The sequence below is a fragment of the Gopherus flavomarginatus genome, chromosome 4, assembly GCF_025201925.1.
Source record: "Gopherus flavomarginatus isolate rGopFla2 chromosome 4, rGopFla2.mat.asm, whole genome shotgun sequence".
Taxonomy (NCBI): Eukaryota; Metazoa; Chordata; order Testudines; family Testudinidae; genus Gopherus; species Gopherus flavomarginatus.
Genome location: NC_066620.1, coordinates 52,996,144 through 53,012,216, shown reverse-complemented (window position 1 = coordinate 53,012,216; position 16,073 = coordinate 52,996,144). Strand labels below are relative to the sequence as shown.

The 16,073-nt window shown below is 40.0% G+C and overlaps 1 protein-coding gene across 4 annotated transcripts in view; it reads right to left on the bottom strand.

Moving 5' to 3' along the window:
- The window catches only part of IARS2 (isoleucyl-tRNA synthetase 2, mitochondrial), a 55,377-nt gene that overhangs the window by 11,943 nt on the left and 27,361 nt on the right, over positions 1–16,073 (bottom strand). For all 4 annotated transcript variants that reach the window (XM_050948452.1, XM_050948453.1, XM_050948455.1 and 1 more), the window contains 3 exons: positions 11,696–11,798; positions 10,875–10,968; positions 124–232 (listed from right to left, as the gene is read on the bottom strand). In XM_050948452.1, the coding sequence (XP_050804409.1) occupies positions 124–232; positions 10,875–10,968; positions 11,696–11,798 (306 nt within the window). The remainder of the gene's footprint in view (positions 1–123; positions 233–10,874; positions 10,969–11,695; positions 11,799–16,073) is intronic.

Here is a 16,073-nt window from a genome sequence, read left to right as displayed (position 1 = left end):
GATTCAGTAAAGTCTTTCTTTAGGTTTTGTGGGGAAAGGGTTCTTCATATTCTCTATTCAAATTACCATACTCCCATTATATAAAAGCTCAATAAATGGCCAAGTTACAGACCAAGCACTTACTTATAAGGTGCTTTTTTTCTTGTTGCCACACTAGTTAAGAGAGAGGACTGAAACCAGCCTCCCAATTGGTCTTTTCCTTCCAAGTATAAATCCGCCCTTTGATCTGCACCTTAAAACAAAAATATGTCAACTGATTTAAAAAAAACAAACAAACGTCAGTTTATATTAGAATCCTAATACCTGTAGTAGGTTCATAGTAAAATAAAGTAAGCAGAAGAAATATTAACATATCTGTAAGTGGTTATAGAACACTATGTTTTTGTTCTGTGAACCAAGAACTAGTTTATTTACTACTGTAAAAAAGTACACGAGTTGTTGAAAACAATAGACATTAGCAGGCTAATTATCCCCAACTACTCAAGCAGCTAACAGACAAAATAACAGGTGGTCATTAAATGCTGAGAATCGTTAAACTCTGAGAATTTATAGGCAACAAACAAGCTTAGCTTAGAGCCCCACATGGGCCTCTAACAAAATAATACTGAATTACAAAAATACAGGCTATTATAATATTGCCTATGTTGCACTTGGTACATTTCATATCAGGCTCTGCAAGTTTCAATATAAATAACGAACAAACTGATTCATCGCTTGGTACACAACTGTGCTGCCAACAGTACAAGTCGTGGGAACCCAAAAGTCTGAAGCTACACGGGTACTCAAAAGAGAGGGAGGTGGGAATTGGTGGTTATTCCATAGGCTCACAGTAGGAAATTTTTCCTGATTTTTAGCCAGAATCTTCCTTTAATCAGTTTCATTCAATAGCTCCTTTTATCCTCCCCCTGGAACTACCTGAGACTATTCCCTCTTTCTCCCTGGTGTTTACAGCCTTTATCTATTTGTTTAGCTTAATGGAAGTTTCGATATTCAGATCCATCCTGTAATAAAAAAACAGTTCAACATTACAAAGGCCAAGGACATTCAGCCACTGCTAACTAAGGTGTGCGGGTGAAGGTTATGTTTTTCTATCACATTAATTTATTCCTTCAAGTAAATCATAAAGATCTAGTTAGAAAGCACAATAAAATTATTAATCTTTGCAACAAGAGACTGCAAATTATATGTAAAGACAAAATAAGCACAATAATAATTGTAGTGAGTAACCAAGCCATAAAAAGGATGCAGTTATAAAGCAAGAATAGCAATAACTTTGGCATCTATTACTGATTTACCATATATAGAGTATTTTTCTCTGGCAAGTCAACTCCTAGAAAATTTCAATTTTTGCAATGTAGGGCAAGAAATTTTCTTTTAATAAGGGGACTCAAATCTAGATAACTGAAGAACCTAAACAAATGGTCTACAAATTTCCACCAAATTAATCTATTAGTGCTGGTCTTTGTTGTCTGGTAGAAAGTAGATACAATGGTATGCCTGCAAGGACAGCATGCCCTGGTGAATATACTTTGCATTTTTTATGAATTCTTGAATATTATGTGCCTGTAGAAGTAGCAGTACTCTAAGCCTATATTTCACATTAATTAAATAATTTATAATCTATTGTCCAAATCTACTGAGTAGTTCTCATCTCAATTGTAATGAAAAAACAGCAAAGTTGTAAGTGACTTTGTGTCAACTTTAATTAGAACAGAGTGTACATTTCTCAGCTATGTGCAAAATTATGTGACAGTCCTGAAGAGTTTTCAGTTGTTTTTTAAATCAATCAACTATAGGGCACAGGTCCATTAAGACGTGTATTACAGTTTATGATCCATCCCTTTTGATAGGGATTTCAAGATTCTATATCTTTGATCTTATAGACTTTAGCCTCCAGATTAAAATGTATTCTACTTTAATGCCAATGACAATTAGCCAAGTTTTAGTTTAAATCTTCTGGTCAGCACAAAAAGTTAAAAAGCACAGATAGGCATGCTGTAAAATAATCACATTCATTCAGTTAAATATTAACAAGGGAGATAGAGAAAGAATTATGGTGCTGAAAGTTAAATTCTTCTCTTGCACTGGGGGTTAAGATTTGATCCAAAACCTATGGAAGTCAATGAGAGCCTTTTACATTGAGTTCATCAGGCCCTCTTCCATGATACCACAAAAATGCATGTGCTTAAGTAGTGCCACTGAATTCAACAAATTTAAATAAATTATTCACTTAATCTGAAACACAGGTGCAAAGAGTCATCCTATTTTCAGAGGCAAAAATTCTCAGAATTAAACATGAGCAAGTAGGTTAGCTATCTTTGCAGACGTATCACTACACCCCATTTTCTCTACTAATTCGGATTAAACATAAGTTTGTGCATAGGTGTTTGTGGATACAGGACCTTAGGACGTAAACGGACTAAGTTTTGACACAAAAACACGTCCATTCTACAGTTAAAATGTCAGAGATGCCAAGTTGTTTTTCAATGCTATGACATTAGTAGAGATTTATATACGCCTGGAAAAATGTTCTCACATTAGATTTATAAAAATGGACTGTGAATTCAAGGACTGATGCAGATACTTTGTCAGGAATACCAAAAGAAACCTGATGATCAGATGGCTAACAAACTGAATGAGATCTTGTAATACAACGCAGCAGCAGAAAAAGGCAAAGTAGTTCCCCAGTGCATGTGCAGGAGCATCACATCCCAAACCAAGAGGACAACAGTTCCGATCTGACATTGATTGAACTGCATCCAAGATATTACAACATTTTGGGCATATTTTTACAAGATGTAGATTTTTTTGGTTACTCTTCTCAGTCTTGAATGTATAGGAATTAAATGGTGAGGAAAGATTAAGTCAAACTAGATGTTTATATCTTAACTAAATGACCTCCTAAACATGTGTCTGAGAAACACACAGTACTACAAGTTCAGCATCTGAAAGATGAAACTCCCAAACTGGAGACTAATAGTCAGGGCAACTCAAAGGGGTATGACTAAGGAATAAAATGGATGAACCTGGGGGAAAATATTATGCTATGAGACCCTGGGGTGGGGGAAAACCAAACAAAAAACCCAATGAAGTCTATTCAAGCCAAATAGAGCTAGATTGGGCAAAACACTCACCCAGTTGTATCTTGTAGCCCCACAATAACAGTGGGGATGGACAACATGATAACACATCTTTTCCTACTCTAATGTCTATGACATAAATTGAACCAAATCTGTCACTTCTAATGTGGTAGTTTACAAATTTAAACAGCCAGGAAAACACAGGCTTAACGTTGCTGAATGCACTACGGGAAGGTACTCGGATACTATGGTGATGAGCATGATATGCACAGCACAGAACAAACTGTACCAAAACAAAGCCATTTCCATTACAATTCATGCATGAATTAACTTGCATAGAATGCACAAGCCACCCTCTTCACTGTTCCCACCCAAATGGTTGTAGTAAATATGCGGAGACGCCTTACACAAAACCCTGTAGACAGAGAAAAAATGGCTTTAAGCCATTTCCCAATAAGCAACAAATAAATGAACTACAACCTGTATATTATTTGTAATAACAATATTATTTATCCAGTACAGAGTTTGGTAGCTGGTTTTAGGAGAAACTGCCTCTCTTCCCTGAAATCTGTGTTACGGTTGTTGTCAGCTGAGATGTTTCAGCTAACAGCCTCCTTAAACAGAAATAAAGCAACTGATAAGGTGCTTTCCATCAAGGGATCCTCTGATTTGGAATCTACTGCTCTTAACCTGTCTGCTACAGGTGTTAATCTTTTTTTTCCCCTCATGCACACTGTAGAGGATCAGATGCAGTATATCAATGTGGCGAGCAGTTTATTACTTATTTCTGTTGGAAGATTTTTATTTTTAATGACTGTAAACCAGAGAGCCAGGACAGCCTCTTGAGGGTGAAATGATGAATTCTTTTATTGCTGTAAATAAAATATCACCTTCCCATCCCTCAATTCCAGAAGGGAACAAATAGCACTTATTGGTTATAAGTGGCACAATTTATAAATTCTGCATGGGTCTGATGCAAATGGCCAAGATTGGAAATGTAGGGGGAGCCACCTTTGAAAAGCTAGTATCCCTGTGCAGCTTGCTAGGGACTCCAGTCACTGAACAATTCTTCAAACACATTTAAAAACCTAAGGCTGCAAGACCTATTTTTTCAAAACTTGATGTATCTCACTTCATCAAAGAACCATCATACAGATCACATACATGTTGAATTTAAAATCTGAATATACGCATATCAGGTGGAATAACATTCTTTGCTCAGAAACCGCTAATCCAATCGTATTAGAAGTGCAGTGGAAAGTCTTGTGTAAAGAACGAACCCCAAACCTACCTACCATCTCTGCCAAAACCAAGTGTTTAACTGGGACAATACAAACTGTGAGAACCTTTGTGAGAATTGTTGAGGTCGCTGAACTTTTGCAGGAAAAATAAACAGTACTTTTACATGTATATGGCACACTATCTTTTGTAAACCAGTATGCTGTCATGAATTTGGCTACAGGAGGCTCCGCTTGCTGCTGTGATATTTCTGAAAAACAAAAAGGTTGCTCAAGAAATACATTGGAAAAGGGAATCTCCGTGCATTACCTTTCACAGTATAATTGCCTTGTGTGAAACATGGGAAATTAGTTACTGTTTCTGAAAGTGAAACCACATAAATGTAACTATTTATATTGTACTTTATAATATTCTAGATAAAGTTGTTTAATTTCTCCACTGCTGAAGGCCTTGTCCATAAAGACAGATGTTCCTTGCAATACATTAAACCATCCTTTACACCATCCTTTACACTGATTCAATATTTTTTTTTTTTGGCAACATGTTTAGCAGCCGGAGAAGTCTCGAGCCTCAAATGATAACACATGCAACAAAAAAGTAGTGTATTTTTAAATTTTTAAACTTGGTTTTCTTCCCTTATGTACAGAACAATTATAACTAGTGCACATTACACCTGCTCCTTTCCTTTGACTTCAGTGACTTACTCATAAGTTTAAATTTATGGACATACTTAAGTACCTTGCTGAACTAGGCCCATGAAATTAACTAACTGTTTTAAAATGCAGATTTAAAAGTTTCTTCTTGCTTCAAGATGACTTTTACATGACCTATTCTTGACCAGTCATGCTATTCTCTTTTGTCTTCATAGACAGGTGGTATGCTACTGTATAACCAAGGTTGCAACTGAGTTTCCATTATTATAAGCTTTATGTTAGTCACACAAAATCCGCAAAAAAAATGTTAGCCTCCAAGTTGGTTGGTTAGGGGCAAAGATAAAATTTTTCTACCAAATGAAGTGAACTGGGCAGAGATCCTGACTTACAACACCCTAAATTAGAGGGGTTCAGAATTCAAATAATATTTAATTTAAGCTATTATCTAGCCAAGAAAATTGAATACCTCCCCCCCCCCCCCACACACGGGGAGTAAGTAGAGAAATGGAGGTTGCTCACCTGTAACTGGAAATTCTTTGAGATATGTGGTCCCTATCTGTATTCCACACATGGGTAAACATGCACCACGTGCCTGAGATTGGAGATTTCTAACAGTAGTGTGCCTTGGTCCACAAACCATGTTACTGCTCTCCTCGTGCTCCAGAACCAAAGGTATAAAAGGTAGTGCAGACCAACATCTCTTCAGTTCCTCTTACCATGAATCAAGTAAGATGTGAAGCAGTGGGGAAGGAGAGTGGGTAGACAGGGACCACACATCTCAAAGAACTTTCACTTACAAGTGAGTACCCTTCATTTGCCTTCAAGTGAAGGTTGCTGTATGTATTCTCCATATACAGGTGATTGGTAAGCAGTATTCACACAAGAAGAAATTCTGAGGATGCAGTTGGTATGAATATCTGTAATACAGCTGTCCCCAGAGCTGCATTTGCAGAAGAGGCCTGGACTAGGACATAATACTTCGTGAAGGTGTGAATGGAGCTCTAGTGGCTACCTGATGAAGTCCAGTATAGGTATTTTTCAAAGAGATGGTGTTGAGGTTACCTGTGTTCTCGCAGAGTGGGCCCTCACCCCATCTGAGGGAGGAATACGTGCCAACTGATAACAGAGAATGATGCATCCAGAGATCCCCTTAGAGACTCTCTGGGCAGATAACGCTTGTTTACACGATCGCTCTGCTATAGCAACAAACAGTCTCTGTTATTTCCTAATGGGGTTCGTTTTTTGCAGCTAAAAGGCCAAGGCCTATCTGATGTCAAGGAAGTGCAATCTCTTTTCTTTGCTGGAAGCATAATGTTTTGGGAAAAGGTTCGTTCACGTAAAACTCTGAAATTACCTTGGGGATGAATTCTGGGTAGAGGTAAAGGGAGAATTTTTCCTCTATGAAATCTGGTACACAGTGGGTCAGCCTAAGTGCTCCCAGTTTGCTCACCCATCTGACATTGACGACAACCAAGAAGGCAACCTCCATGGAAAGGTGTGACATGGAACATGGGGCCATCAGTTCAAAGGGTGGTCTGGTGAGAAGAGAGAGTACCAGGTTGAGGTCCTATTGCCGTGTGGGTTCTGCTACTAATGGAAAGGCCCTAATGAGACTTTTCAGGCAACAAACAGTAGCTGGGTGAATGAAGATCATGGGCTTCCATCAGGGGATGACAGACTTGCAACAAACTAACAGGAAGTCCAGATGACCCGAGGGACAGGAGATAGTCTTAAATAACAGGAATCTCTGCTGATTCTGGTGATTTTCTGGTGGAGACTTCTACTGTGATTGGGGATAGTTAGGATGGCCTTTGAACATGTATATTCTAGGTCTGACGCCCATCTAAATACCAGGGCATGAGATGAAGAAGGCCTGGGTTGGGACATCTGATCCTACCATTCTCCTAAGTTAACAGATTTGGAGAGAAACGGATACTGATGGGAGGATGGGATGACATTCATAGGAAATCCAGAAACCAAAACTGTCTTCGCCACTTGGATGCAATGAGGATGACCTTAGCCCTGTCGTGGCATATTTTCTGCAGAGGTAGCAGGGGGATTGGTGGGATTGAATGAGTAGAAGGAATGCATTGTGATAGACTGACTGCTCTTTGTTTTAATAAGTTTGTATGTTTCCTGGCCTCTTCGAGGAGTCAAAATGCCCTGTGCAGACTGACTGTCCATGTGGGTTCCTCATTATATGAGGGATGCATCCATGATAATGGTCACATCAGGTGTGGGTATAAGGAAAGGAACTCTCCCATGCACTTGTCCTGGATTCATCCAGCAAACAAGAGAAGCTGTTACCTTGGCAGGAACTGTTATCCTTGTATTCATGTCACATCTATCTGGTGAGTAAATAGACTGGACCCAGGCCTGCAAGCAATGCACTTGGAGCCTGGATAATGGTATTATGTAAGTAAATAAGGCCATGCAGCCCAGCCAGGAAAGACAGACCTTGACTGTGGCCTGAGGGTAACTTGTCTTATCAAGCTGTTCATGGCTTGGAATCTTTCCATAATGAATAGGCCCTTGCTGCAGTCAATTCTAGGGTCGCTCCTATAAAATTTATGGTCTTTACGGGAGTCCAAGTGGACTTTTCTTTATTGATGCAGATTCCCAAGGAATACAGAAGACAGGGTAGGAACAGGGTTTCTGACTGGGCCTCCTTGCTGGATCTGCCCATCAGGAGCCAGTTGTCCAGCTGTGAGGACCCTAGGCATTGTAGCTAGTTGAAATCAGAGCACTCTGAACTGGTAGCGCTCTTGTACTACCAGGAATCTGAGGAACCTTCTGTGGGTGAATGTCCATGTGAAAGTAAGCATAGCAGCACAGGACTGCAAGGGACCTTAGGGTGACCAGATGTCCGGATTTTATAGGGACAGTCCCGGTTTTTGGGTCTTTTTCTTATATAGGCTCCTATTACCTCCCACTCCCTCTCCTGATTTTTCACATTTGCTGTCTAGTCACCCTAAGGGACCTTTAGAGGTCTTCTAGTCCAGTCCCCCGCTCTCAAGGCAAAACTAAGTATTATCTAGATCATCCCAAACAGGTGTTTGTCTAACCTGCTCTTAAAAACCTCCAATGACGGAGATTCCACAATCTCTCTTGGCAATTTATTCCAGTGCTTAACTACCCTGACAGTTAAGAATTTTTTCCAAATGTCCAACCTCAACTGCCCTTGTTGCAATTTAAGCCCATTGCTTCTTGTCATATCCTCAGAGGCTGAAGAGAACAATTTTTCTTTCATGTCAAGAGATGCAAACCATATGCCCTCCTGCAGAGGAGGGATTATTGATGCCAATGTGACCATGAGAAATTTTGATTTTCAAACAAAGAGAACTGAAATGTACTCAATTTACTAAACTCACTTCAAAGACAGTGTACAGAACCAAAGATTAGCTGATGAATTTTTAAAAAGGTTATTAAGATTTTTAAATAGGAGTGCTAGAACACATCAATTTTAACAGGATGGAAACAGGTTGTCAGAAAATTGCTGGAGATCTATGCTTTTTAAAAAAAATAAAGTTAGTTCACTAGCCACACTGTATGTAGAAAGACAGCTCAAACCATAAACTGCTCCCTCTAGAGGGAGTGAGGGATGTAAGTAAAAAAAAGGAGACTTAACCAAAACTGGAATTGATTTACACATAGCTGTGTGATTAAGTGACATTAAGAAGTGATGTTTGCTACAACTAGAAAGTCCTTCTGAACACTTATGGTTAACTCTAGCTTGAGAATAGAAAGCAGAAAATTTATGTTAATTTACTAGATTTACCTATTCAACCGAAAAATTCCTCCCTGCTCTGCCAAATCCTCTGCTAGCTCCTCCCCATCGCACTCCCATCCCCACCTCCAACCTTTCGAGATATTCAAGGCAGAGCCCGCCTTCTGGTCTTGGATGTTCCCAGCCCATTTTGGATACTACCTAAACTTCAGATCTAAGATCATGAAATTATAGCACCTGTGTAAAGAGACAAAACGATAGTGAGGCGACAGCACACCACATTTAGTATCAGCATCATGAATGCATGAAACAGACTAAATCAACCGTCTGTGGGGCACATTTCTATACTGCACCCATATGAGAGCAAACATAGGGCTAGCTTCTCTAGAATGCTGAGTTAAGATAGTTCAGCTACCTTTACACTGAGCTTCCTGACTTTTAAATTGTGGTACCTTTACTGACTGCTATGCCCCTGGAAATTAAATACCCTTAAGTTACCAATATGCACTCAACCTTACAGTTTTTTGTCTGGGATAGTAGAAAAAGATGTCATACAGTGTCCACCATATTTGGGGTAATGTTCCAATATATGCCTGGCCACTATAGCCTTCCCATTTTTTTGATAAACATGAATAAAATTATGATATGGTCCAGCTAATGTTACTATGAGGACTATTAGTGCAAGAAAATTAAAAAAATCAAAACAAAGCATCCTGTAGATAATTTTATAGAACATACTGCAGTAACAATTGTGCGTTTAATTTATGGTCATCCTTCAAGGATGTCTTTAGGGGTTTAAGAATGGAAATAGCTCTGGTACAGTCACTTTTTACAAATCAACTAGTTTAAAAATATGAACTTTAATGTATACAAGTGTCCTTTAGAAAATACACTGTTTGCTGATACCGTTGCCTTACTGCGTTGCTAGGAAATAAAATCTCTAATGCCAACATGTTTTACAATTCAACAAGATTGCTATCATACAATTGTATACTCCTGGTTTAAAGTTCAACAAACTTGATGTACTGCACCAGCTTCTTATCCAGAAATGGCACCTGACTTTGGAGTCTCCTCTGGATACATCGAGTACTTCTAAAATTTGAAAAAAATATCGCTCCTTTGTTTTCTTGAGGTTGCTTACATGTACAACTCAATTGTAACTTTATTGTATTATATTCCAGTCATGGAATCTCAGTCACTAAACATCGCAGCTTTTGTAATGTCAAAAAGTAACTTATTAAAAAAAACTCCAACGACTGGTCCACTCCAGTTGTTCTCAAACTAGGACTGCCGCTTGTTCAGGGAAAGCCCCTGGCAGGCTGGGCCAGTTTGTTTACCTGCCACATCCACAGGTTCGGCCAATCGCGGCTTTCACTGGCCACAGTTCACCGCTCCAGGCCAATGGGGGCTGCAGGAAGTGGTGCGGGCCGAGGGACATACTGGCTGCCCTTTTCGCAGCCCCCACTGGCCTGAAGCGATGAACCGCGGCCATTGGGAGCCACGATCGGCCAAACCTGCAGACATGGTAGGTAAAAAACCGGCCCAGGCCGCCAGGGGCTTTCCCTGAACAAGCAGCTGCCCTAGTTTGAGATCCACTGGTCTACTCGACAGTAAATGTTTACACTAGGAGACGCAGTACAAAGTCACAGCACAGCAAATTGCACTTGCTACACAAAATGATCAGAAGTGACAACTTCTGCATCGATATACATTATTATAAGTGTGTAATTACGACGAACATTTTCAGTGGTAATTCTAGTCTTAGGTTTATTTTGAATTAACGCATTTTAAAGTTTGTGCTGATGTGTACTGACTTTGTCTTTCAGAGTTATATAGCATTCAGATCTGCACATTAGCAGTGAACTGCTTTCATAACAGGAACAGGCAATTTTAAATCTGTGCTTCTTTAGTTCTTATTTTAAAAATTTGTATGGTACTTCACGTGCCAGAATTATCAAAGGTAACTCATTGAAAAATATGAACTTTTACGGTATCGAAAATGAATTTGCAAACATCAAATCCTGTTCTTAAAAAGCTTTACAACCAACGACATCATTCCCAATCTGCCACTGACCAACTCAACTCCACTGACTTCAGCAGTTTTGTGCACGACAGCAGTGCATCTGGCCCAACAAGAATTTCAAAAGAATATTCAACACATATCAAACTCCATACCTTCCAAAACATGAGCCCAGGAAGTTCCACTATCAAACCAGATATCCAGGACATCTTGTCCCTGTACATAATCCAGTACATCATGGCTATCGACCTAATGAAGTAACAGTTAAATTGTGTTAACAAGAGTAAATAGAACATCCTATATCTTTAACTGGAAGAAGGTGAGCGTCCCGAAGTAGAAATAACCACAGCAGAATTTGGTTTTGGTCCACCAGTTTTGAAGACGATGTCAGGAGGCATGCACACTTTGCAAGAGGTTATTTACAAAATTAGATGCGATAGTGAATTTTCAGAAGACTAATGACCCTCCCTCTCCCCCTACAAAAAGTCAGAAGCTAACGTGAACTGCATACTGGACATATACTTTATATGTACACAGTGGCTGAAGAATTCGGCCATGAAAGCAACACAAACAGCAGCAAGTACTACATACAAACATCAGAAAAACTAGCTCTAGCCAGCAGAAACTTTTTGAGTCCAACTGTGGCCTCAGTTACCTGTTGAGAGTGCCTAGTGGATATGAATCCTAAATTTCTGGCACCAATCTGACGTACAACACGGAGACATAGCACAGTACAATACACAATCTGGATGTGCTCTCATTTGACACCTTATAACAAATAAAAAAATCTTAAGGATCACAGAACTATCTGAGGGTTTAATATTGCTGCCCATCATCGTAGTCCTCAAGTGCCTTCAATATGAAATTAATAGCATTAGCTATATTGCACTTACTGTGTTATGAGAGATCTAGGTTGCCCTCCTCTACACACAAACACACCCACTTCCATCTCCTACATTTACAATCAGAAAGTTACCTTTGCTGCAATCTTTCTTGGTAGAAGCTGCTCAACAGGAAGAGTCCACCATGCATCACTTCCATGCTGCTCCACTATTTTAATAACATTCTCTATGATTTCACTGTGTAAGAAGGAAACATTTTAGCATAGTTAAATCAAGGAGCTACTATAGATTCCTTAAAGTAGCTGAGACCCAAAGTAATGATGTAGATTGAGATACAAACCAAACCAACTAACGCAGAAGTTTTCAAGCCTGGTCCATGAACCACCAGTAAAGTAGAGCCTTTTCAAGTAGTCTACATGATGCAATATGTTGAGAAACATGCGGTGAAGGATTGGTGGATAGGGATGTGAGGAGGATCTCTTTCTTACCATGTCGCCTGAAGAACCATTGCACTAAACAATGTCTTGTATTCTACCCTTATAGATTCTTGAAGAATTATGAACTGCAGAGTCACTGAGATTGTGGTTAGTGCATCAGATCTGGACTGTCTGAGCGCTTTCCTCCCCGACTCCTTCCCACTATGCTGTTGCAGTAGTCTTGATTTTTTCCCCACTGAATTAGCTGATCTCAATTTGCAGCCAGCACATCCCTCAGCCCATGCCCCCATTGGCCTTGAGTGATGAACTGCGGCCAGTGGGAGTCACGATTGGCCGAACCTGTGGATGCAGCAGGTAAACAAACCGACCTGCCAGAGTGCTTACCCTGGGGGGCCGTGTGCCAAAGATTACCAATCCCTAATCTAATACATTGTAGTTTTGTTTATCTGGAGTGTCTGCAGGCATGGAGCCCCTCAGCTCGCTGTGGCTGTGGTTTGCCGTTCCTAGCTAATGGGAGCTGCGGGAAGTGGCATTCCCAGCCAATGGGAGCTGCAGGAAGTGGTGCTACTTCCTGCAGCTCCCAGTGGCTGGGAACGGCGAACCTAGGCCATAGCGAACTGAGGGGCTCCATGCCTGCAGACGCTCCAAGTAAACAAGATGTCCCAACCCACAAGCGGCTTACTCTGATGGGCCAGGAGCTAAAGTTTTCCAACCCCTGAAACATAGGGTCGGCTTATGAAAGGGCCATACAGTTTTTGCTATTTTTACTTATCCATTTTGGGGAGGGGGGGTCAGATTATAAACGAACGGGCTAATGAATGAGTATATATGGTAGTTTACAAAGATGAATGTTCTAAAAAGGAAAAATCTTTTACAAGCATATTGTTATAAATAATCAAACATCTTTTGCTCACAGGCTAGGAATTAAAAAGACCCCATCCTTCCCCACACAATTCTATTTTATATCCAATTTCTAAAATAACACTAACAAGTACTGTTTATTTTAATAAACCACAAAGTCATTTCAGCCTATGGAACGATTTCACACATACAGCAGCATGTCAAGCTCCTGCTGGCATTTTAATAAAGATTTAATTCTTCTATTTTTTGCCTACCAGGTCAAGTTTAAAGCCTTCGGTGAAATTCTACTGAAGTTAATGGGAGTTTTGTCATTGACATCAGGGGGCCAAGTTTTCACCTTTTGCATTTTTCCTGCAACTCGTACGGTAATCTCTCGCACCCTAAGCACACAACTAAATGGGAGCCTGGAACTCTTAAGTTCTACTGCCAATTTCACCATTGACTTTTTATAGCCTTGAGAGAGTCACTTAACCTCTTCGTTTCAGTTTCTCAATTTTCTACACAACTTGGGCCTTGTCCACACTAGGATTTTTTCCTAAAATTGTCCACAGTTAGCAACTGTAGGTACTTGTGTGTAGCCAAGACACTGGCAGATGCCAACACTTCAACTTGTGTCTTATGACCAGAAAGGCCAGAAAGGGTTAAGCAACTAACAGGCTAAATGACCCAAATTAAACCTTTAAAGACATATTAGAAAAGTATATAAATGGTAATTAGGGTCATTCCTTATAAATAGCTAACAACGCCATGTTAGATAGACTAGAGCTTTGAAATGTAAACCTGTATTGTTAGAGAACTGGAAGAAGATAGTGATTGTATTGGTCTGCTTACATCTATAACTTGTTAGATGTTAACAATATAACCCAACGATTCCTGTCTGTTACAAATTCTATTGATTCAGCAATCAAAAGGAGATATTAACATTGTCATGGTATAATTCCCCACTCTGAACATTAGTGTCCAAAAGATGGGGTACCAGCATGAATTCCTCTAAGCTCAATTACCAGCTTAGTACTTGTAGCGCTGCCACCAACCAGGAATTCCAGTGCCTGGTACACTCTGGTCTCCCCAAAACCTTGCCTGGGGACCCCCAAGACCCAGACCCTCTGGATCTTAACACAAGGAAAGTAAACCCTTTCCCTCAGCGTTGCCTCTCCCAGGCTTCCCCTCCCTGGGTTACCCTGGAAGATCACTGTGATTCAAACTCCTTGAATCTTGAAACAGAGAGGAAAATCCACCTTCCCCCCTCCTTCTCTCTCCCCCTCCCAGACTCTCCCTGAGAGAGAAAGTAATCCTAACACAGAGAAAATTAACCTCTCTCTCCCCCTTCCCTCCTTTCTCCCCACCAATTTCCTGGTGGATCCAGACCCAGTCCCCTGGGGTCTCACCAGGATAAAAAAAACAATCAATCAGGATCTTAAACAAGAAAAGCTTTTAATTAAAGAAAGGAAAAACAGTAAAAATTATCTTTGTAAATTTAAGATGGAATATGTTACAGGGTCTTTCAGCTATAGACACTGGGAATACCCTCCCAGCCTACGTATACAAGTACAAATTAAAATCCTTTCAGCAAAATACAAATTTGAACTCCTTCCAGCCAAATACACATTTGCAAATAAAGAAAACAAACATAAGCCTAACTCGCTTTATCTACCTAGTACTCATTATTCTGAACTTATAAGAGCCTGTATCGGAGAGACTGGAAAGAAACCTCGTTGCACGTCTGATCCCTCTGATCCCCCAGAGTGAACAACCACCAAATTCTAACAGCACACACAAAAACTTCCCTCCCTCAAGATTTGAAAGTATCCTGTCCCCTGATTGGTCCTCTGGTCAGGTGACAGCCTGGCTCACTGATCTTGTTAACCCTTTACAGGCAAAAGAGATATGAAGTACTTCTGTTCCATTAACTCTTAACTATCTGTTTATGACAAACATTAAGTTGGGTGTAATGATATCACTGTCTGTATTTCTCACCGAAGTTTGTAGTAAACTGTCTATGAACTGCTCAGTTACCTACGCTGATGAATGCACCTAATTACCTGTGTATACATAGGAAATAGGAAGTTTTACTTCAAATCCACTATTCTTCATCTAAGGAACACCTGCTGTCAAGAGGCTACCAATAGCCTGCCAGAGATCTACAGAACTCTAGGCCCCCATCCTGTATCTCAGATCTGCTTACGCTTGGTCAGGGGAAGCTTAAGTCACAGGACTGAGGTCTCCAACTTCAGTCTGGATCACCCTGCTAATTCTCATGGAAGCATCTGAACAAAATCGCTAAACGGACTGCCTATTTTGGATTATAACCTGATGAACTGATTCTGGAATAAACTTTTTGCAACTCAGCAGCTCACCATCTCTACCATAAAACTGACTTAAGAACTTTATTCATATCTGTATGTATACTTATCTTTTAACCAATACTCCCTCTCTTTTCTTTTTTAATAAATCTTAGTTTAGTTAATAAGAATTGGCTGTAAGCGTTTATTTGGGTAAAATCTGAAATATTCATTGACTTGGTGGATAACGTGTCCAATCCTTTAGGGTGGGTAGAACTTTATATATGATAAACAAGACTTTCAGTAATCATCATATTTGACTTGGCTGTCTGGGTGGCAACCCAAGGCTGGTTTGCTTTAAGGGAACTGTGTTTTTGGCTTTGTGGTAACCAGTAAGGTATTATAAAAGCTGTTTTGTTGCTAGCTTGGTGAATCTAATTAGAATAACCACCAGTTTTGGGGACTGTCTGCCCCATTCTTTGCAGTTTTCCCTGACTGAGCAATCTAAGTGTAGCCTCTCCAGGAAACAATGGTCAAAGTTGTGAAGACCTCTGAGCCCCGTTTAACACACCAGCAGCTACCTGGCACCTTTTCTAAGTTAGTGGAGCTGGACAAGTAACAATAGTAAGACATTTTAGGAAACTAATCCTTGTGAAAATGCTTCCCAAGAAGAGTACATTGTGACGATATTTTGTAAGGCGATGTAACATAAAATGCTCTAAATACATGCCAATTACCACCACCACCCACAACACTGGAGGAAACTGCCTTTCTAGCACTGACTTGAAGTTCAGTGCGGAGCAATGTCAAAAACTCTGCTATATACCCAGAGAGCAATGCACCACAATACAGGACAGTGCTTGCATGGACAGAAGACCATTCCAAACATCAAAAGGTTTTGGTCCAGAACAGAAGTAGACAAGTCAATTTTG